This window comes from Pterocles gutturalis, unplaced genomic scaffold (genome assembly GCF_000699245.1).
Source record: "Pterocles gutturalis isolate BGI_N339 unplaced genomic scaffold, ASM69924v1 scaffold26398, whole genome shotgun sequence".
NCBI classification, from domain to species: domain Eukaryota; kingdom Metazoa; phylum Chordata; class Aves; order Pterocliformes; family Pteroclidae; genus Pterocles; species Pterocles gutturalis.
The window spans coordinates 37,580-61,127 of record NW_010121385.1 but is presented as its reverse complement, the minus strand read 5'-3'; the positions used below and the strand labels follow the sequence as shown (position 1 = coordinate 61,127).

The following is a 23,548-nucleotide window of genomic DNA, read 5'->3' as shown; positions in this document are numbered from 1 at the left end:
CTGCTGAACAATTGCCCAGCTAATTCCAGTGCCATTAGTGTGGTATATATTTGCTCATAAGTATGTGCAAGTAGTTCACAATCTGGAGCTGTAAGGGTACTGCTGAGTGAGGACAGTATGGATACACATTTTACCCGTTCAACTTTCAACTACCGAGTCCTTAGACCTGTCAGTCTCAGTTTAGCGTACCTGGAACAAGACCAAACGACAGATGAGATCGGACACATAACTTCCCAGTGGCTTCAGTGATGGATAGGATTTGGCAGCCCACATTGATGGTACTTTTCCCATTAGCATGCTGTTGAAAACATCTTCAAGTTCAGATGACATCAACACTTGGCCTTTAATGGCTTTGCCTAAATTAATGAGGCTGCTCCGAATAACGTCAGTGAGCCTTGAGATAAAAAAATAAATTGTCATCTCATTATTTACTTCTTACTATCTGGCTAAAGACCTCCAAGTCCAACTGGAATGAAGGGCCCATCAAAGCTGGTAAATGTCCTGTCAGTAATTCCTTATCTCACCTGCAGTTATCAAACCTCCTATTTAACTTCGGAAAAGCAAACAAAGACAAAACACACACAGATAAATGAAAAACAGTGAAAATTCCCATTCTAGACAAGGGAAATCAAGTGACAAGAGCTTTGAAGACTGTAACACTAATTAACATAGTGTGCTGTGAATATTGGGGCCGGGTATGACTTAAAAAGAAAAAAGTAGGCTTCCCTACCTCAACACAACAAACTCAAATCTGATTTCAGTTCATACTCCAAGAATACAGGTACTATTTCTGTATTCAGGTAGTCAGCTGCAGCTTTCAAGTCTTTTTAAAAGGTTCATCCAAAGCAGATCACGTTAAGAAAATGTATTGTGAAAGGCTTGTAACTGTTTAAGGCTTGTGAGTGTCTAGCACTGATGCACACAAGCGTATTTCAGTATTAGTAGTGCTGCACGAAACACTGAGCCATACCTGTTAAATCGGATTAGTTCTTGCCTAAGAACTGTATTCATGGACTCTTCATAAAGTACTGGGTATACCTTCATAACCTCATCAATATCAAAGTCACTTGGTAATTTGGATAGGATGTCCTTTGCCAAATCTTCAACAGTTTCCTGAAATCACAAGTTTGCAGTGAATGAGGAATTTCCCTTTTTTTCACCTATTTTTATTCAATAAATTCCACAAAACACTACAGATTTTATATTTTTTCTGTATAACCACATAGGTATTTTAGTCCATCTTCCTAAAGAAATAATGCTTACGTGCTCTTACGCTCTTTGTGCATCATCCTGTCTGTTTCTGCATGTGCCTGCTCGCTCCTTTTCCCTTCTCAATAATTTAGAATTTGTTAGTAATTTCGGTTTAATTTGAAAAAAAGTTTTAGTCAGCTTTTAAGGAAACAGGCAGCAGGGCAGACAAACATAATCCTACTACTACCACAATGAAGGAAAAGACAAGCATGCAGCATGGGGAAAAGGATGGAAAAACCATATGAATGCCCCAGCCATGAGAAGCTTTACTTGCAGCCTATTAGACATCAGAAAATACGATCACTAGACAACCCCACAGGAAACAAGGCTCCATTGATTCCACTTTTCAAGAATCCACTTGTGTCAAAGGGGCATGGATTTGGCCTGAGTAACCTGAGCTGCCAGGACAGGATGAAGGAAAGAAATTCCCAGCACCTTCACAACCAGGTTCCATGGAGGGGTAGATGACAGTAAGGTCCATGTCCAAGTTATTCCTTTCTGCCAGACTGCTCCCTTTCTTTGTGCCACACAAGACACAAACACAGTTACACATTTGGGACTGTAGAAACTGAAGGAGCCAAGGGGAAGCAAAAAATCGTATCTCAAAACCTAAGCCTTCAATGAGTAATAACAGACTGAAAGTGCCATTATAGCACAGACTTCACCAGGAAGACAACTTTTGCCTCCAATGGGTTTGCTTGCCTGATGGTTAAATGACTTGATATAATTTCCTGGCACTCTGGAGGCTGTCCCCTAGTGAGAATGGCAGGGATGTTCACACAACCACTGCTGGATGAAGTCAGGCCAGTGCATGCACCTCCATCAGTGGAATTTACAGACTAGAATTAAATGTCATACTTTAAAATTGCCTAGAGATGGATGTGATTTGAGGTGCTTTACCACCTGTGATTGTTAACTGTGCTCTAATTCATGACTGAAATGAAGCACTTCACTGTTATTTCAAAACAAGAAATATGAAAGAAACATTCCTATTCAAACTGCATGTTCTACTCAACCAGTTGGGGTTGTGTGGTATTAACCTATTTGAATTCAATGGCATTAGGGTATCTTCCATCTTTAAAGGTTGCCACATCTGTCTGCTGCTCTACAGGGACATTCACATCTACTCCCAATGCCACAGTCATGTGTAAGATGTGCTGGATTAGTCCGAGACCTAGGGCATGACAGGAAAGGGCACCTTTCCAGAGTGCAAGCTGATCTTTCTTCCTCAGTTACCTGAGGGGACTTGCCACCTCCTCCTGCTTCTCTAGGCAAAGTCAGGAGCACTCCACTGAAAAGCTGGTTAGTCTCCTGGTTATCCTTGGTGATGTCTGCATTTTCATGAAGTCCAAACACTTCAGGGTGTGTTGTAATTGGTAAACTTCGTAGGTATTCAATGTAGGACTGTGAAAGAAACATTTAGATATGATAAATCATGCAATGATATATAAATAAATCATCAGTAAACCCAAGTTGGACAGAACCTTCTCTTTTACAATCAAGCACATAAGTTCCCAGTTAAATGTATCCAGGAATTGACTTAGTCCATAGAGATAAATATAAAAGTTTTGAAGAGTTTAAACATTCACTGAGGAGTTGTTCTTACCACCTTCATGTAAACAGCAAGAGAAAGCAAGAGAAAGAAATGTACATTAGATATATACAGGGAGCACTGACAGGAGTCACAGACGAAGGTAGGATGCTGTACGTATCACCCCTGTAACTGCAGGCTACACAAATAGGCAGGATTTGAGCACATTTGTTATCTCTATGCAGCTGGCAGAAGGGAAAAAGGGAACAAAAATTGAGTATATACCTGCTATTCCACCTCCTCATCCCGATCACTGCTTTCCAAGGCAAAAGTGGTTGCAAGAGGGTGCAGAAGTACACTGTGAATTCCTGGAGCCTGACTCCTATTGGCTTTCCAGAACTGTACTGGAAACCTGCACGAGGTGGCTCTTTGCATCAACAAACATCAAAATATTGGATGATGACTACATCTCCATTGTGATGTGTTAGATATCAAGTACCAGATTCATATTTCATGCATAAGATATATTCTGGCATGGCTTTGTGATCTTGTTTTTTTATTTTCTATTTGTTGTATTCAGCATATCAAAGTACAGTGTAGATAAGGTTTCCCCCCCAATAACTCAGAAAGTATTTAGCTCTATTATCTTCTCACCTCATATGGACCATGTGGTGGTATGTAGTAGGCATCTCCAGGTGCAAGCATGTACTTGTCCTGTTCTACATCCTTGCTATAGACTATAGAAAGAAGGGACAGGAGTAGACGCCTGTCTTTATCATCTGTTACTCTACCTCCGTAGTTACATTCCCCTGGGAAAGGACAAAGAAAACCAGAATGAAAAATTGAAAAGTTAATGAACAAATAAAAATTGTTTTGCAATAATATATAGCTCCAGTAAGTTGAAGTTCTGAAGCTCCAGATCTTCAAAAGTTTTTAGGCCCTATATCTCAATTGATTCAATGGAAATTAGGCACTTTAGCACCTTTGGACCTATGGGCCAAATTTGTGTGTCTTGAAGGTTTAAGGAACACTATGAGTTAGTCTGAGAAACTGCTACTCGTGCCAGATTAAATAATCTCATGTTTTAAATGACTGGTCTTTTGCTTGAAATTCTCATTAGTAAGAATTTTTTAAACTTTCAAAATCTGAACAGTGTTATATAGCTAATACTTGTTGTGTTCCTTTCATAAAAACTTAACCTGATTATGTATGTATACAGTAGAAAACAAGCGATCACAAAGAAGCAGTACCCCTGTGCAGAAGGGGTTGGAGAGACTTAAGTAACAGGCAAGCTGTAAGAGGAGGCTTACACTGATATAAAGTACAGAAAACAGCTAAAAGCTCACAGTTATTACTTTAATCCTGACTCCCTAAATTCTTTTTCATAAAGCTTATCATAATACTAGTAAAAATCAGGAATGATCTTTATAAGGTTGACAAAGGAGGTGCCAAGAAGCAGCTACCTTTCTGGAGAAAGAGAACTGAAGAGCCACAGCAACCAAGTTTTTTTACACAGGTCAACACCTCCTGCTTTAAACTGATGAGTGTTATCACATCTTCTGGTAAACTGCCCATGCTTACTGTGTGAGGATTATATTGATCAGCTAAGGTGGAAGAGAGGCCATCAATGTTTTTATCTGACATATATCAAACAACGACCAGGAGGTTTGCTGGACCATTAGTAATTCTTCTAGCTACATATGAGCTTAGACAGCAACGACATCTGAGCATTCGGGATCCAACTTGTCTGTATGTGGAAGGCCAAGAAAGTAAACCTGAATGGAATCCACTCTATTTGTCAAGCATTCATCAGTTTATCGCTGTACCAGCTGAAAGTGCCTAGCACAGTCAATGTATGTTGGACAGTGCAATGCCTGTACCTGTCAGGTATGTCAGAGCTTCAAATGGGATTTCTTCATATTCATTCAGAAACATCTGCATCTGTCGCATACTGATTCTGAGGTCAGATTCGTTGAACTCATATGGAATGTTCCAACCTGTTTGATTCAGAAAAGATACACGAGGCAATGGTGGGTGCACTGTACTGATAACCACACTGAGGACATGATGGTGTTGGTACTATATTGCTACTGCAGAGCTGAATATAAACAGCTGCCAAACTGTACCTAGAAGCAGCCCTGGAATTTACCAGGCTGTTCATTGCTCAAGGGACAATATGACTCCATAACAATATTGTATCCTAAGGCACTATCACCATCATTCTGTATAATTAAAACATAAGCACAGGCATTTTGGCATTGCACACTCCTGAAAAATTTTTACCTTAAATAGAACACAGACCTGCTCAGTACTTTCAGCTAATCTGTTGCTAACTGGAGATGATGAGAACAGGAGTTTTAATTAATTGATTGATTTAATTTTTAATCAATCTGCCCATCTATTAATGCTGCTTGTATATGACATTTGGAGTAATGGTACAATAAAAAACAACCAGGAGAACATTTCAGATAAGAGAATCCTTTAGAAAACCTGTATGCCTAGTGCAAACCAAAAAACAGGGCTATTGCTGCAACTATCCTTCCTCCAGGCAGCTTGTCACATTAAGCAGCAGATGTTGCTTTTGAAAATGACCTCTTTGTCACTTACAAAAATGTTATTTTTACTTTAAAGCAATAAACTAGTATCTTCATTCTGGCAGTCTAGTGTTTATTCAAGCAGCTGCCTATTAAAATAAGGACAGTGGCTTTCAGTCAAAGTATAACATTTCATAGCAGTTACTGTTATGACAAAGGCAGGCTCAGTGGCAATGAAAGGCTTGAGATCTTCATGTACACCAACGGAGAATCTAACAATTTGGGCAATACTATGTAGAGCTTTACTATGTAGAGCTTTAACTAAGCTCTACATAGTTAAAAAATTGAAACTAGAATTCCATGCATTTCTGCATTTTATGAAAAACTTTGGAATTCTATAAAGTTTTCTAAATATTTTAATATTTTAGAAAAAGCTCAACCACAAATCTTACCAATACATATCTTTTTTTTTCTGTGTTATGAACAACACACTGCAGCTACATAAATTTCAGTAAACACATGCATTAGCTTTGCTAAAACAAAGTATATACATAAATAAGAAAAGCAGAATTGATGAAAACACATCTTTAATTATGAAAATTTTAAATGGAACTAGATTTGATGGATAAATTACTGTAGTTTGTAAGAATAAATTAATAATTTAGTAAGCTATAATTTAATGTAACTACTGTATAATATATTTACTTGGAAAACTCCCCCAGGGTAACACTTTTAGTAGTTTCAAGAGTAGCTTTTCCTGAATAAGAAAACTTGCAAATAACAGCTTTTAAACTTTGTGTGCTGTGCAGTACAGATTGCACTCTTGTAGTACTGCTAACAACAATATTGCCTTTTTACAGAGAGGCTCCAATAATGCGTTTCAAAACTACTAATATTTTTGAAACAACCTGAAAAAGAATCTAAACCTTACCCAGTGGGCCAAAGTTTCTCCTTTCCTGCACAATGGCATGAAAAAAGCAAAGGCCAAACAGCAGTTTTTGCCACACTTCTGGCTTTTGGCAACTGCTGAAGAACACAGGATCAGAGATGGGGTCATTAAGATATGACTGAAGAAGGTTCGCTCTAACTCCTTTTGGAGGCTCATTCGTCATTTTGATGCCATTCTGGAGGATACTAACAGGAAACTTATCCGATGGATAACTAGTTAACCACAACCTGAAAAGAATTTTAAAAAGCACATTATCAAAAAATCATCAATATTGACAAATCCTCAGTATCGATCTGCAGAAGACTAGGTTTTATTACTTGCTTAACTATAATAACATCTAAATTTGTTCTAAAATGCAGGCATAAAGTAGATTATATTGGACAGGTGGAAGAGATTACATCCTAATTAGGTGACTTTGTTTCATCACTGCACATAAACGATATGAATGTTATACTTAGTTGTTCACAAAAGAAGCTTCATTTCTTTTTACTAGTGTCTTCAGCAAACAAGAAATACACCAATTAAAAAGAGCAAAACATTAGAACTCCTACCTGAACTTATCATTGGTATTCTCAGGCACTATAACTTCCTCGCAGATTTTTTCCAACGCAGGCATCCAGCTGGTTGCAAGATGGCAGTTTTGTAACACTACCCAGGTTCCATCAGTAATAGCCTGATTAATCATTTTTGCTGCTATTGGGCCCTGGCCCTGTCCAAGCGAAATAGTTTGAATGCCTGCGCCTCCCATGCCAACATCATCAGCAAATTTTAGCAAACCTATGATGCCAAGTTTCATGCATGCAAAGACAAAGTCTATTAGAAAGTAGATCTATGTTATATTCATAATTTTTATAATGTAAAGTTATTAAAGGGGCAAAAGTCTATAAATATTTTACTCAATTGAAAAAAAAAAAAAAAAACAAACCCCACCTCAACAACCCAGAAGTAGTATCAAATGCTGAATCAGGCACTGTGTTTCTGAGGCATATGCTAAAATTTAGGTCTATAAAGTAATGTTAAAAAAAAATACTATCCACATTACATGCCTGTCCTCTCCTTTAGCCCTGAGTGCTCAGTTCCAGCCTGTATTACAGGTCTCTACTCTCTGGGTTGGATGGGTACAATTGCTTATGAGGGTTGAGCTGTAAATTGGATCTTTAGATCTGGTTAAAAATAACCGTCCAGCTTCGCCATCAAAACCAGTACCCCCTGGAAATACATCCTTACTGTATGGCTCCACATTACAATTGTTTTGACAGAAAACCAAGTTTAAAAATAATCCGGTGGTTATTTTTTAAAGGACATTTAACAGATGTGTTTTTAAGTGTGGTCATATACACCATTTAATTAGTAACTGAGAGGGAGGAAACTTTCTGGAGGAGGTGTTGTAACAAAGACTGGGGCAAGTCCCAAACACCCACTGAAAGAATTGTAATGCAAGTGTAAATTATAAACTGGTCTGGATGTTACAAGCTGTTAGATCCCTAAGTTTCTGCTCAGAGACCTCGACATTTCATCACCACTGCATTCATTACACCCTCTAGCAATTTTCCTATTATATACATTGTATATATAGAGGCAGATGCAAATATTCCATCATTGCTGTATTGTACTTTAAAGACACTTCAAAGATCAAATGAAGGGGATATTATCAGTTTAGTCACACTCAGTGATATTTAACCAGATAAGAAAAGATTTTTTTTTAATACCAGTCTCACCTGCCATAGGATCAGCACCTGGAGATAATACAAAAATCAAAGGGGCACAGCAATTTGAATCACTGTAACTTCTTCCAAGATCAAAAGTAGGTGGTTCAATAAATGTTCTTCCCATATTTTCCACAATGAACTCCTGCGCTGCTGGAATAATTTTGTCAGGTCTCAAACATCTGAGAATAACCATGCGATCCAACCCCATTAGTGTGCTCCATGCATCTGGGAAGGCTTCTTCATGGGGTCTTACAGAGTCATATATTAGTTTCCACTTTGAAAAATTCTCTCTTACATGTTCCATTAGTCCATGGAGGTTTGTCAGACCAGATGCACGTACGAGCTCAGCCCATGATTTGTCAGATAGCCAATCTGGAGCTGGATTGGGGTGAGGATTGTCAAGAGCAACACCTCCTGTCAGTAGGAAACGCCAAACCTCATCATCTATTTGGTCTTTTCCCTTCATGATGCCTACTGTCAGAAGGAAGGAGAATAACAGCTTATCCTTTTCAAACAGTGAACGACAGACATTATTATAGATGCTTATTGTGAAATGATTGGTTATATTTTTAATTCTCTCTTCTAGAACTTCACTCTTTTCGCTTTTAGCAATAGATTGAACATACAAATTAATGAACCAAATCAGTGAATACTGGTACATAGGTTCAATGTTTGCCAGATCAGAGATGCAGAAGAAGACAACAGCTGAATGAACAGCAACTGGCTTATACCCCATTCGAGTAGAATCTATTTCCATCTCAGTTACAGAGGCAATTTTTTGCTTTTCAGAGATTTCTTCAGATAACTCTTTGGATGAAGACAAAACAGTAATTGCTGTTTCATCTTCTAAAATGTTTCCTTCTGCACTGGAAAGGATCTCCAGGATTTTATCTTCTATTTCCTTTAGTTGTTTCTTGTTGGCTGCGCTTTCTATGATCAGTTTATTTTTCTTTTCTTCTAGCTCAGGCTTTTCCTCTGCAGCTACAATTCCAAGAAGTTGGTCCTGAAGACCCAAAGGTGTAATCATGAAGTTGATTAGACAAACTTTCACAGCCACTTCAGGAAGATAATGAGGATTTCTTAAGCGTGTTGTTATGTAAAACCTGAAATCTCTTGAATATTCAATTATATTTTCTCCTAATTTCATGTATTCTACTCCTTGTTGTTTGAATGTTAGCTTTAATAAAATGGGTTCTATGAAAGCATCTAGTTCTTCACCAATATTTTCTAGCAAGACTGGTGTTCCAAGCTGAATAGCATTTTCTAAGGTCCTCACATAATGTGTGTCAGATAATTTGATAACTGACAGCCTATTAGTTTTCTCCATATTTTTTACCCACTTGTTAGCTTGCCTTTGAGGATCTATCATTAAAGCCCATCTTCTTGAGTTAGAAACAATTATGCCATTGTCAATGGAAAAAGAATCAATTGGCAATCCAGCAATCTGCCATGCACGGATTTTGACGGGATCCCCTAATGTATGATTTAAGCTAAAATCACTGGAGCACGGTATGTTCTTTTCATTGCACAAGACCTGCCATTGCTTTTGACATTTTAGGCGGTAATCTACAGTAAAGGCTCCCAAATAAGCCACAGTTCCTGATGATAACAGCACATCTCCTATAAGGTCTACGTACCGGATTCCTAATAATCGTGCAGCTTCTGTCCACCTATCTTTCTCTCCACCAAGACCACTAATTAGCTGTTCAGCTCTCACAAGCTTTTTTGAACAGAGTTCAATATTATTTTCCAATTCTCTCTTCTGGTCATTCATGTTGTTAAACTCATCATTCAAAGCTTGGAGGCGATCAACTACCTCCTTAAGTTCTGCTTGTTTTATTTTTAACTTCTGCATTTGAATCTCCAGTAATTCTTCTGCCTCTCTCAAACGTTCACGCTTTGGGGCGACCACTTTTGCAACACGGTCATATACCTCCATGGCTCGCACCCACTTGCATAGTCCTTCACAGGCAGATGAGACATTTTTTATGACAGCTGGCTGAAAATCTGGATGATCAACAAACCTCTCTCTAATTCTCTTCATTATAGCGGGAGGAATATTATCCTTGTCATACGTCTTTAAGCTCTCAAGGAATTTCAGATCTCCAAGAATTTTTCTAGATGGTCCCCAGTAGTCTTCTACCATTTTACCTATATTGCAAATAATACTAAAATCAGGCTTGAAACATGCATGTTCAAACTGAAAAAAATACTTGAAACATAATACAAAGAATTAACATCAATGACTTTGCAACAGAATTTTACTATGCAACGCTGTTAACTAGTTTGGGAAAGTCATTACCTAAAGAAATTCAGACAGGAACTTCAGCATCCCTAATCTGTGTCATATTTATTAATTACATATTAATTCTAAATCAACCAAGCAAAATAAAGAAAACAAATTACTATACAGACTTTCTTAGCATAGCTTATTAGAGAAATCAGTAACTACGTGAAAGTATTCCTTCCTAATCTAGGTAAGAAAGTTTTGGATGAAAGACACTTATGGAATTCTTATTTTCAATTACGAAGGGTTGAGCTGCGGGGGTGTAAGTTAAAAAAAAAAAAAAAAAAGTGAAAGAAAAAGGTCTCTTTCCTTTCCTACCTCACAAATTCTGTGCAATCCCAGAATAACAGCAATACCCCCTCAGAAAGTGCTTGTTAGAGTAATCCCCTATAGCAGGGCTATAGCTAGAATTCTGTCTCCCAGTGTAAATGATAGAGTTTGGTAGTAGGGATTAGAGGGGAAAATACAGGTGCACAGCACATCTCCACCTCCCAGAGCCCCTAAAGGCAATGCAGATTTCAAGACTGGGTCAAAGCAAGTTGAACAGATGACTTTGTGCTGGTGACTGGGATCATATTTACAAAGCTTGTACAACAGTGTCAAGCAAGTGCAATACGTTACAATGGCAAAAGCAGCTCTTAGCTATTCGGTGTAGTCGTAAGTCGTTGGTAGCAAAATGCACTTTGAGTGCACATGGCTGCATTCACACCACAAGCACCTCACTAGTACAACACAGCAGTTCCACAAGCATTCCTAGGGCAGGGATAACAAATACCACATCATTACCACTGCCACTTGGATCAGGCTTTCTCTCTGGTTTAGTTCCCTTCATGACACAGATACTCTCCATGACAAGCTTAACAGGACCAGGTGGATTCTGCATGGATTTCACAAGAGAGATGTCTGAAGTATTCAGGGTATCAAGAGCTGCAAGTGCTGCCTCCAAAGCTGGCATGGCCTCAGCAAGGTCTCCTTCACATTCATCCTGTTAAGACATTGGGCAGAAGCCTGTAAACCTTCACACAATACTAGGTCTGCAACCTGATTACCCGACTCCAGCAGAGCCTCAGAGATCCTTCCCTGCTTATAAGTACCCAATAAAAAGACTCTTCACAACACTGTGTTTCTTGGAGAGAAAACTACTTTCACAATTTGTCTGTGTAGTTTAAAGACGGAAGGTTTGTAGAGAAATTAGGAACTTCCATAAGCTGAACTGATAGCTGAAAAAGCGAGACAAGCTTTCAAGATCAAAGTCTCTCTGGTCTGACAAGGAGCATTAAAATACACGTTAGATACAGTTCTTAGTTAAATCTTACAGTGCTGATCAGGTAACAATATATACTGTGTAGCTTAAATTCTTTATCATGTACTCAGATCTCAGCAATTATCTATCTTATCTATCACTGACATTTCCAACTAGTTACCAAAAAAAAAAAAAAAAAAAAAAAATTGAGGAATCCTGCAGCTTCCCACGGGAAATTCTGTGCTACAGACATCTGGCTGTGGCAATATCTCTTAGGTTATGCCTAAGAGGGCTCCATGCAGTGCTATGCCAAATTACCTCAGCTAACTCTAAACAAACTGTCTTTGGGCCTGGAAACAGTATAACCTCATTACTCAATCTGTCGAGAAGAAGAATATATTAGCACAGAAATAAGAGCTATATAGCTTTTCGGATGTGAACTAGAAAGGGAAGCTATGCAGTACTGCGAGATACACTCATCCTCCAAACAGCCAAAATTTACCTTGTTTATATTAGGAATGTCTCATTCATCATCTCTTGCAACTTTGTTACTTGAAGAGCTTGGATCATACCATTACCACATCATCACAACTCCCATCTACTTGGAAAGACTTGGAACCCATCGTGCTCCAGGCTCAAGCCCTTGTACACTACCTTAATAGCCTGAGCAGCAGCTGCTGCTTCATTAGCCTCTTTTTCATCTGCTGACACTAGTTCCTTCTTTGCATCTACTTCAGCTGTTTCCTTTTCAATCCGGATCATCATTTTGTCTGTTTCTGCAGAAGTTTGAATCAGTTCAGGCTGAAGGGCAGTTAGTTCTTTCTGCATCTCTGTAACCTGATGAACAAAACAGGAAATCAAGAAGAAAGTTGTGTAAACATTCCATGCATTTCACATCCTGATGTCTTAGGCAGAAGGATCACAAGACACTACATTAATACAATCTAAACAGGGACATTTGATCTAAATAATTATTAAAATAGTTCTCTAGCTTATTTTTACTAAAAGCTGTTTTATTTAACTGAATAGATTTTTTTAAAGGATTTTTTGATCATCCATGTAATATGCTTGCCTTTTTATGATCCACTTAATTTCAATAATGAGAAATAAATTGATTAATTATATTTTTTTCCTCACAGTCAGTTCCAGTTTGTGGAACCCAAAAGAATACTTTATTGTACAGGTGGAAAACAAAATCCAAAAGAAGCTTGGAAGGAAAAACAGAATTAGTGACAGCAACAGCTGCAAACTGGATGTTTTTCATGTTTATCTGGAAGCCCCTTTATTTTGCATTGTGGAAAGATCAATCCCTGGATCCCATGGGTTGAAAAATGGGGTTATTTACTTGGAACCTGATCAATTTCCTACTGGGAATCTACTCAGGAATTGATGTTTATTATTGTCTTACAACATTCTTCAAATTCTCCCCTATTTTGAAAAGGGTAATAGGTACTGGGATGCTGAGGCATGGCTTCTCCATATAAGGTTGTGAGAAAATAATGAGATCTGTAAGGTTTATTCCTTCAACATTTAATAAGTAACATCAATTTCATTTACCTTTCTATTAAGTGCTATAATCTGAATTTACCACAATTTCTTAAAATTACTAAACAGTAATCTAACTTTTCATGCTGGCTTTCTATAGAAAATTATCAATAGCACCATGAATATAGTGGAAAGGGAATTTAATTTTCTTTTTGTAAGTTTTAATCAGTTTATACAGACACCATACTGAAGTATGTATATTCATACATAACATGTTCAGTGTTTTCAGCTGAAACTTACTTGTAAAGATGCAAAGTCAAGTTTTTCAAGTCCCATGAGATAACGAGTTCTCATCATGTCAACTTCTTGCCTTTTGCTATTCAGCAGAGTCTTAAAGGTAAGAATCAATTCTAGGTATGAAGTTGGCGTCACATAGTTGTGTCTTCGCAGAGTACTGTAATAGCTGATGGAGAGCTCTCTCACACTTTCTTGGAAATATTTGCACATTGACACAACCCTAGAGAAAATTTTTCCACATTACTATGAAAATACAATTTGTCTTTATGTTAATTATGAGGAAATTACGCTAAGCTTATGAAATTATATTAGTGGTAGTGAAGGCAGAATTGTTTTTCCCCATTTTAAGAAATATTTTAGACTTCTTTCAAAGAGTGGCCTGATTTTCAGAAACATCAGATAGATGTATCTAGGTATCTTTGACTTGTGCTGAAATCTCAAGAGTTAGCTTAGCTTTATCCATTTTTAAGCACAGTTTCCTCATCAAGTGTGTTGGGGGTGCAAGGGGGAGGGGAACAAACATTTGCTTCATAGGTTTCTTGACAGATAAACTCATACTCTTTTCTAATGTCATCTTCAAGCTCAATATCCTCTAAAAACTTGTTAGCAACCATTTCCAAAGCATCTGTAGGCCAGGTTTGGAACCAATCAATGGTGCAGCAGTTTATCAGTGAAGGGAACATCCGTAATCGATTCCGAAATGCATCTCCAATAGGACTCATGGCTAAAAAACAAAAAAAAAAATCACGATTGTCACCTAAGTTTGTTTGCAGTTAGGAAGCAGAAAAAAACTAAGCCTAAGAAAAAATATTCTAAGAAACAACACATTGTATACAGACCTAAGACAATATGCAAATTTTTCTTCACCCTTTCAATAAAGAAATTGTATATAGCAAGGGGGGTGGCTTCAATTTTCCTGTTCTCCTTCCTGGCTGCACCTTGCATCTTCTCAACAATTTCAGCTTTCTCATCTGTTGCAAAGATATTAGGCACATCACCAGTATTTAAAAGCACGTTGATATCTTCTACAAATGCTTCATCCTTTATTTGATGATCACAGAACAAAAAGGACACATTCTTGTCATGAACACCTGCTTTCAGCATGACTTGTTTAACATCTTCCTTCCATTCATTGATTCCATAGGACTTTGTAATTTCAATTTGAAAGAGTTCAAAGCCATTCATGTAGGTGGCTAGCTTGGTAGCACTTTGTCGACCACTCCCTCCAACCCCCACCAACAACAGATGTCCATTATCCTGTTTCAATACCCTGCATATCCTTGATATATGCTCAATAGCAAACTGGAACATGACTAAGGACATTGGTGCTTTGCTGACATTGTTGTATTCCTCAAGGTAATATTCCATCACAGTTGTCAGTTGCTTTAAGTCTGTGATTTCATCATACACTTTTACATGACTGTCCGGCTCCAAATAGTCTCCAAAGAACAGGCTGCGAATATTATCATCAGAGATTTCTTCAGTAGGTGAAAGATGACTCAGTACCTAGAGGAAAGACAAGAATCAACAGATAATTCAAACTATTAGAGAATTATTTTCCTTAGATTCATAATCATTCTTATCTATGTAGTAATAATACTGTGGGAAGCACTGTTTTCCAGCTATTCTAGTTATTACCTTAGTCTGGGAAAAAAAAAAAAGAAAAAAACCCACCAAACACAAAAAACCACCTAAATGGGAAATATGCTCTAGGCTGACATGCAGGCTTCCACATACACATATCTCACAGAGAGATTTTGCTGTCAAATATGGGACAAGTTCCCAAAAGCCTTCTCAGAAAAGTACCCACTACTGCCATTGGCTCATCCAAATATTAACTTAAGCAAAAGCACAGATAAATATAGTGCAAAACATTTATTCCAAATAGTCCTCTGTACCAACACAGAATACTTTTGAAGTTATGAATCATTCTGATATGAAGTAATTCATATTAAATTGACTAAGAATGTGTATAATACACAATACAAAGAGAAGACCATCCATACTTTATAAATGTACTGATAGAAATAATTCAAAATGTGACCAATACTAATGTAATCTCAATGTCTAAGTATAGACCTGTGGGAGCGAGTCCAGAGGAGGGCCATAAAGATGGTCAGAAGGCTGGATCATGTCCCATACAAGGACAGGCTGAGAGTTGGGATTGCTCAACCTAGAGGAGAGAAGGCTCTGGGGAGACATTATAGCAGCCTTCCAGTACTTAAAGGGGGCTACAGGAGAGATGGGGAGAGACTCTTGATCAGGGACGGCAGGGATAGGATGAGGGGGAACGGGTTTAAGCTGAAAGAGGGGAGGTTTACATGAGATATTAGGAAGAAATTTTTTACTGTGAGGATGGTGAGGCAGTGGCCCAGGTTGCCCAGAGAAGCTGTGGATGCCCCATCCCTAGAGGGGTTCAAGGCCAGGCTGGATGAGGCTTTGAGCAACCTGGGCTAATGGGAGGTGTCCCTGCCCATGGCAGAGTCGTTGGAACTAGATGATCTTTAAGATCCCTTCCAACCCAAACCATTCTATAATTCTATGATTGTATGCATGCATCAGTCTCATTCTTGGGCCCAGCACATCACCCAGAAATACCTTATTAAAGCTCTGCTTGAAGCTATTTGATGTTGTCTCTTGTACCATCTGAAAGAATACATTCCTGTCCTCCTCATCAACTAAGCGATCATAGAAAACTCGGTAAACCTCATGAATCCAAAGTCTGATAAGTTTATCTCCATCCTGAAAACGTAAATACAAGAAACTGGGTAAAGATAGCCCAGGCAGGATTTGTTTAAAACCAAAAAGGATAGAAGTGTCCATCTGGACCCTGCTATATCTTGTACTAAACTCAGTGGGAATCTTCCAATTCCAAGCCATTCAGCACATGGCTCAGCATCTGCTAACTGAACTGACTTCCTCATCTAGTTACTACCTTGTCCTTTCTGCCAATACAAACTGGCAAAGCTCTTATGCCAAAGCATTTTTCTCTACTGTATCAAATCTCTGCACCCTTCCAACATAAAGCAAAGAATAAATCTTTCAAAGATATGGCTCATGGGCTCTAACCCAAGCCCTGCCCAAAACTGTTGTTGGCTAAGATTTCCCCTGAATAGCCTGTAGCCATTTTGTTCTGTTTCTGCACCAAAAAAATTCCTCTAACAGAAATAAAACTTTTAATATACCTTTAAACTGCCATTTTACTGAAAACGGATTAAGAAGTAGAAGGATCAAAATCATATACATCTGTCAGGATTCACTTGTAGCTTGTGACAACTCTAATACATGTAAAGAATATTAACGAAAATGACAGCTGCCTCTTTCAGAGACAGAGAGAAAATATATAGCAAGGTGTTCAGGAACTCTCCTGATTTTAAAAGTTGCAAATCTATTGAAATCATAGTTCATGTATCTCAAGATCTTTACTTATTGATATTACAAAAATAACTTACTTTTCCCATTGCTCTTTCTTACAGCAACATAATTAAACTACAACTTACTTGCAAATGAGTGTGTGGACAAAGCAGCACTCCTTTAATAACTCTGGAAAAATCCCGCAGATTGAAGACATAGTGGGATTTTGAAGGAGTTGGGAGAAAATTATCAACGGCCATTTTATAAATCTCCATTGTCGCTTGGACCATCACCTTCCCCAGCCTTAAGAATAAAAAGAGATACAATTGTAACTTCTGCAGGTAAGTCACAGGAGAAAAGACGACAAAGGTGTTGACAGGAAATATATCACATTACCTTAGAAACAGAGACTCAAAGCCTTTGCTGAAGTGCCAATCAGCAACTGCAGTAAAAATCTTGGTTAATATGTCATCATCAAAAGAACGGATAGATATAATATTCAAGTGCCGTGTGAAGCGTCCTGTAATACACACAAACAGATGCAGAAAGATCTAGGAATGTCTAAGCATTTATCAGCCTTTCAGATAGCATTTTCTAGGATTGACTGTCACTCAAGCAACAGTTGAAACTGGCTCCAGCTCCATGAATTTTTGGGTCAAATTTCTGCACCAGCAGTGATGCAAAAGAAATCTAAACTGGTTCATATTTTACATCAGTATTTCACTTAGAAAAACTGTTTCTAAAATGAAAAACAAGAATCTCCGTTACAAGGCCACTATCACCGACATTTCAATTTCAGCTCACATTAGCCCTGTTGATCATGATATGACACAGTAAAACTTTACAAAAGTAAGTATCTTGTTATTGGCTTTCATCTAAAAAAAAAAAAATCAGTCTATACGGTGGTAAATTTTACAAATTTATCTGTATCAGAATAGTTATTTTAATAAAGTGTCCTCAGAGCACATACAGTTATAACTGTATGAGAGTGTTTATGTGAAGCAAAGTAGCATAAAATGCCTTATTGCTGTGTAGCTGTAGCTACATTAGGGCATTCACTGACATAACTTTTTCATTAGAAAATATTACTTCCCTTATAGTGACAGGACAGGAATCACAGACTTGCAGGCAATATGCTTGTAAGTAAATGCAGGCAGCAGGAGATACTATTTCAGACAAGAATTGCCAGAGAGACTTGGCAAGAAGATGTATTCCCTCCTCTTTCCGAATAATAGAAAGTAGAAAAAGTGTCAAATTCTCCAATTTTAGAATTATTTTCATCATTCTTAACATTGTTAATTAAATGTTGATTAAATGCCTCCTGGAAAAGGTACAGATCTGACATTGAGCATACAGACTTGGAGTGACACAGTCAGTGAATGTATCTGCAGATTTACAATAGATAAATGTAGAATTTGTCATCAGCAAAACTGAACCTGCCTCTTAATTTCAGTCAATTAGATAAGTACTTGCCACAGTAATATATTTCCTACCTGTAATGTCATTCCTGCCTCCCCCAGGTGGACCCATAGCTGAAACAAACAGCACATCTGTGATATTAATCTTGGAAGTATCTTTCTTGTCATACCAGTGACCATGATCAATCCATTGTCTGAGAAGCTCAATAGGTGGCTGAGCTCCATACACTTCCTTTGCAGGCATGTTTAGGTCATCTGTGGAGAACACAGACATTGAATTAAAAAAAAAAAAAAAAACCAAACCTGAGTGTTTAGGAATTATAGTTTTCCTTCACAGCTAAGAGGAAAAAATAACTGAACTAGAAGTAGAAAAAGGTTGTGTCTTGTTATTCTTGCTTCCCACTAAACTAATGAGAATCAAATGACATTATACTTTGCAGGCATACTTAGGGGTGATGGTTTAACTTTGTGGGGATGTTTTCATTTTATTTCATGTCACACACTGCAACATTATGAACTATTCTGAAGACAACCACCACTTAAACAGAGAGAAACCTTTCAGCAGGGGGCAGTGCTAATCCTTCTTTGGATGCCTGAAAGAGCCAAAGAGCACTGAGGCAATCCAAAATTACTACTCCCAGTGAATCACTTCCTTTGCCTAAATCCAGAATTTAAATGAATGATATAAAAAACCTGAAAAATATGTCTTACCGACAAATATTACAGCTTTTTTTCCCAAAGGTGGCCCAAATAATCCTTTTCTTCTTCTGTCCAACTTGGACATAATCATATCCTGGGTTTGGTTAGCCGAGGTTCTTGCAGAAAAGTTGATGAAGCTTGGGATGTATTTTTCCTTTGGAAGTTGTAGTAGAAAATTGTTTGTTATAGCTGATTTTCCAGTGCCAGTGGGACCCACAAAAAGCAGAGGGACGTTATGCTCCACGTATGTTTCAAGAAAAAACATTTGTCTGGCAGTTTCCATTGTTGGAATGATTAGCTCAGATACCTGTTACACAGGAAAGTAAAATAACACAAGAAAATCAAACATCTAATACTTTCACAGACACAAACATTTGCAAGCAACTTCAGGAAGCCTGTAGGACAAATGCATTTTTCAATGATTCTTTTCTCTGAAAACCTAGGCTATAACAAGATTCTGATTGATAGTATGGCCCCACTTCTTTCAGTAAAAAGTACAACTAGTATTATTTGTATTATGGTTCACAGACACTATATAAAACCCAGAAGGAGAACTGAATGGTTAGCATGGCTTAATTCTGTTCCCCTGTTGTGCAAAGGAAAGGAACTGTACTATGGAAATGTCTCTCTCTTCCTCATCTTCCACTTAGCATTAGCAGCTGTCGACTAGATATCAAAAAAAATATTTTAGACAGCAGAATTAAATGTTATAGTACATCTCTCATGTACTAAGTACACAAGACAGTTGCAACTACAATAGAATGAAAAGCTGAACAAACATCAATTAAGATATCTTGAAATTTCACTTGCAGAATAAGTACTCTTTACAGATCTCTGCTGTGTTGCAATCCCTTGAGTTCATGGCTGTGATCAAAATGTGAGTGCCCATATTTGGAAATGGAAGGGATCTGGGACTCTCAGTACTGCTCTCCATATCCCACAGAAGTTGCAAGTCTCTTTGCTTGCTTTTTCTGATTAACCCATACTATAATATTATATCAACTACACAAAACAACAGTGAAGGAACAGAAATTCAGGCTTTGGCTTTTTCCTAGTATGATTTCCCCAACATCAGATGCTACTACAGAGACAAAAGCAGAACCAAAAATTTAACTACCAGCCAACCTCAGGGCTCCAAATTCATCTGTAGTGCTGAAATTTAAATATTGATGGTACCAAAATTAAGACACAGGCATGAAAAGGAGCTTACAGAGATTAGTGAAATGTTGCAGATCAAACATTAAAAAGCCTAATATAGTAGAAACAGAGCTGGCTATGGTAGATGATTTATACCTCTAAATTATTGAGTAAAATAATTATTTTGTATAATGAAAGATATCAAGTGAACCTTAGCCTCTGGGGAGATAACTTGCTCTTCTTTTGTGATGTACTCCGTCCACATGCGCCACTGCCCACTGCCATGCTTGTTAAAATAGAAGTCATAAACACTCCCTGTTAATTGAAAAACACAACATAGGAAAACCCACTGACTAAAGAATAAAAATAAACTTCAATCATTTTAGTGCGAGATGTCCAACACTGTGAGATAATGAAGGCTTTCTAGTACACCAGATACCCTCCCCCAGCCATCATCATCACAAAATTATTTTAGGTCACATTCAGTCACACTGCTTGAGTGCAGCATGGGCCGTATGTTGCTCCTGGTTAAAAGAGCCAGAAAAGAGCCAACTGTGCAGCCCAGGGCCTGGCAGATGGCAGCTCTGCTGCAGACTTAACATCTGCCAGGCACTCCATTCTTCCCTACAGTACTGACTTTTCTTATTGCTTTATAAAAAGCCAGGCAAGTACAGTTATGAAGAAGCACCTTTTTCTGGGAAGATATTGTTTCTGGTAAGCTTCACACTTTTAGGGCGTGGGCTTTCATCATCCATTCCCAGTAGCAAGTTGCGGTAAAACAAATCAAATTTCTTTCTGCTGTCTGCATCGATGATCCCACCAACTGTCCAAACTAAAGCAAAAAGGAAAAGCCCCTGCAGCCATGAGATGATCTGCTGACTAGACATGCTTTCCTTCTCCTCTTCCTCGGATTGCTTTATTTCATCTAAAAACCACATATTTTGAATTTTAGTTAAATGCCAGTAATAACCACAAATCCCAATTCAAAATACATTTTTGCACAAGTATTCTGATATAAACTTAGAGCATTGCCTTCAGTGGAACAAATTCAATCTACAGATTGAGGATCTTGTCTGTGCAAAATACTGTTTACAAAAAAAAAAAAAAAAAAAAAAAGAGGAAAAAATATTTACAAAAGGTCCTAATTCTTTTCTTCAAATGCTAGCAAAAGGCAAGGAAAACATGGAGTACACTCACAAGACCATGTTCTATTTCGTAATAACAGCAGTGTCCAAATGTGCAAGATCTGTATGCTAGTCAAAGCACTATTACTATTACTGGTCAGTGAGAAAGGACTTGTGTCCTATGATCTCAACAGTAAAGGAATTCTTTTGGTATTTCCTTGCATCTGACAACATGCATCTCATAATGGGACACAGCAGGAAAAGAAAGAAAAATTAAATAAAAAGAATAAGGCTTGGGCTACATACCAAGCAGACAAGTAAAGAGTTTCATCAAGCTGTAACTCAGATGAATAGAGGATGTTTGTACAATGGCTTTGCAATGATGGTGAATAAACTCTAAACAGGGCTGGACTAGCCACATAAACATGTCATTGACCTGCCAGGAAAAAAAGAAATGTCTTTAAAACAGTGCGGGAGTTGCCACATTTCCCACAGTCCTTCAATTCTCTCTCAATAAAACAAAAGGCATCAGAAATTCTCCCAGGTGGCAGAAGGAATATCAGCAAAGGACCTGTGTGAGGCAGTACTTAAATGATCACAAAGTCACACCGTCATTATGTGATAGTGAACACAAGTTGCTTCTGCCATGGAGCATTTCTCAAGCTGAAGTCTAGATGTCTTAGACAGAAGAAGGATGAGTTCAAAACATGTTGGTCTTCCAGTATTTCCCACACTGCATTTCTAGTACTGATGGCATCTCCAGCTCTCATGCACTTTCTTTGCAACAAGATTTGTCATTCATCGCTACAAAATAATTTACAATGGGAGATCTAGGACCCTTTAAATCATGGAAGTACTTTAAAAAGTCTGATTCTGCATGTCTGCCTTCAAGTTGGCAAACTGTGAGCACCACCTTAAAGTTAATCTTCTAAATTAGACCTATGCAAAAAAATTAAGTCTCGCACCAGCTCTCGGTGTTCTTCCTGCAGGTTTGGAGGCAGTGTATTCATGTAGGAATCCTTCAGTGGCTTCCAGCCTAACTGTTCCGGGTCCATATAGATCATACCACACCTGGGAAGAACAAACAACTATGGTACAGGAACAGATGTGCAAGGTGGGACAGTTCAAATTTGAATGCTTTCACATTACCTGCTGACAGTTGCTGGAGATGCCTCCTCTAAGTCTGCTGGCTCAAAGATTAAACTCATTTTTGTATTCATCTGAATTATTTCACCACTCGTTAAGCACAGCTAGAAGAAAAGCATCACGTAAACACGATCTAGTCATGTCAGTGCTGATCATCCAGTCAAAGCAATGCCTGTCATAAAATCACTGAATATTCTACTTCTTGTCACTCCTCATTCACTCACTCATGTTCTCATAAAACATGGTATTTTCTGACCTTGTCTCAACTTTTCCAAGTGTTACTGTAATGGCCTGCAGAGATACAGAGAACAACGTTCTATCTTTAAATAACTCTGCAAGGAAAAGCAGTTATGACCTGCAGCTTTTCTTTTTTTTTTTTTTTAGTTAATTTATTCACTAAGTCCAGCAAGCTCAGTTTTCAGTTATGGAACTGAGTTTACACATTTCAGTTTCCTAAGAGGGTCAATAAAAAAGGCTCAGTGAGCAACCTCATTTCAATGAAGGAGCAAGGCAAGGCTTCTAGGGAGAAGTAACAGCTTAATATCATCTATTAAACCAACTCATATAATTAGGGGAAAAGCAATGCTTTTAAGCACATCAGCTTTTCTCAAGTCTCACACCTCCTCTGCTTACCATGGTAACAATATCGCTACTAGTAAAATAAAGTACGTATATTCAAGGACAAGGTTACTAGCAAAAATTAGGCTACCTTTTTATTATCATCCAGCACAGTGTTCATATTCTCTATCCAAACTGCATCCACTGGACCATCAAAAATAATCCACTTCCGATCATCAGTGGTAGAAGATGCTTGCTCCCTGAAGGCATTTGCAAGAACTCCATCCATCCACTCATGGCTTACAGGATCAAAACTGCCATACAACTGTCCCATAGTAATTGCTTTGGGATTAATAATTTTGTATTCAACAGCAAATTCATCCATGCATTTTGCTGTGTAAAAAGAGAAACAGATGATCTTGAGAATTTGATAAGTTAGTTCCATTCAACAACTGAAGTACAGAACGAGAAGATTCCTGAGGATCCTACTTTAGCTTCCCAAGGCAAAATAAATCAGATATTTGGTAGCTAGGTAGAAATAAATAAGAATTTCCGTTACTTGTAGAAGGAAAGTACAAAGTCCTATTGCAAAAGCACATGAAAAAAAGAAAAAGCAGAGCAGAATAGTTTGTAGATGTTTATGATAGCTACCTACAATCTCCCCATCAGAGCTAGTTTTCTCAAGACTATTATGCACACATACAATGCTTAACAAAATTCACAAAAGCATAAACACATTAGTATGCTTCACTATTCCAGTAAATGCAGTCAAAAATACTTACAGACAAATATACCAGACAAAAATAGTTCAATGAATAGAACCTTT

General features: G+C 37.9%; 1 protein-coding gene across 1 annotated transcript in view; it reads right to left on the bottom strand.

Annotated features, from left to right (window-relative positions):
• The window catches only part of DNAH3 (dynein, axonemal, heavy chain 3), a 58,670-nt gene that overhangs the window by 1,805 nt on the left and 33,317 nt on the right, over positions 1 to 23,548 (bottom strand). Inside the window, exons 34-57 of the mRNA XM_010077225.1 lie at positions 22,874 to 23,115; positions 22,168 to 22,268; positions 21,984 to 22,089; positions 21,325 to 21,454; positions 20,583 to 20,819; positions 20,106 to 20,209; positions 18,770 to 19,064; positions 18,134 to 18,313; positions 17,037 to 17,160; positions 16,787 to 16,943; positions 15,885 to 16,028; positions 14,126 to 14,792; positions 13,845 to 14,010; positions 13,290 to 13,506; positions 12,159 to 12,341; positions 11,048 to 11,246; positions 7,984 to 10,125; positions 6,817 to 7,042; positions 6,248 to 6,492; positions 4,663 to 4,779; positions 3,437 to 3,591; positions 2,488 to 2,655; positions 971 to 1,113; positions 190 to 394 (exon numbers count right to left, since the gene is read on the bottom strand). Coding sequence (XP_010075527.1) covers positions 190 to 394; positions 971 to 1,113; positions 2,488 to 2,655; positions 3,437 to 3,591; positions 4,663 to 4,779; positions 6,248 to 6,492; positions 6,817 to 7,042; positions 7,984 to 10,125; positions 11,048 to 11,246; positions 12,159 to 12,341; positions 13,290 to 13,506; positions 13,845 to 14,010; positions 14,126 to 14,792; positions 15,885 to 16,028; positions 16,787 to 16,943; positions 17,037 to 17,160; positions 18,134 to 18,313; positions 18,770 to 19,064; positions 20,106 to 20,209; positions 20,583 to 20,819; positions 21,325 to 21,454; positions 21,984 to 22,089; positions 22,168 to 22,268; positions 22,874 to 23,115 — 6,653 coding nt within the window. The remainder of the gene's footprint in view (positions 1 to 189; positions 395 to 970; positions 1,114 to 2,487; positions 2,656 to 3,436; positions 3,592 to 4,662; positions 4,780 to 6,247; positions 6,493 to 6,816; positions 7,043 to 7,983; positions 10,126 to 11,047; positions 11,247 to 12,158; positions 12,342 to 13,289; positions 13,507 to 13,844; positions 14,011 to 14,125; positions 14,793 to 15,884; positions 16,029 to 16,786; positions 16,944 to 17,036; positions 17,161 to 18,133; positions 18,314 to 18,769; positions 19,065 to 20,105; positions 20,210 to 20,582; positions 20,820 to 21,324; positions 21,455 to 21,983; positions 22,090 to 22,167; positions 22,269 to 22,873; positions 23,116 to 23,548) is intronic.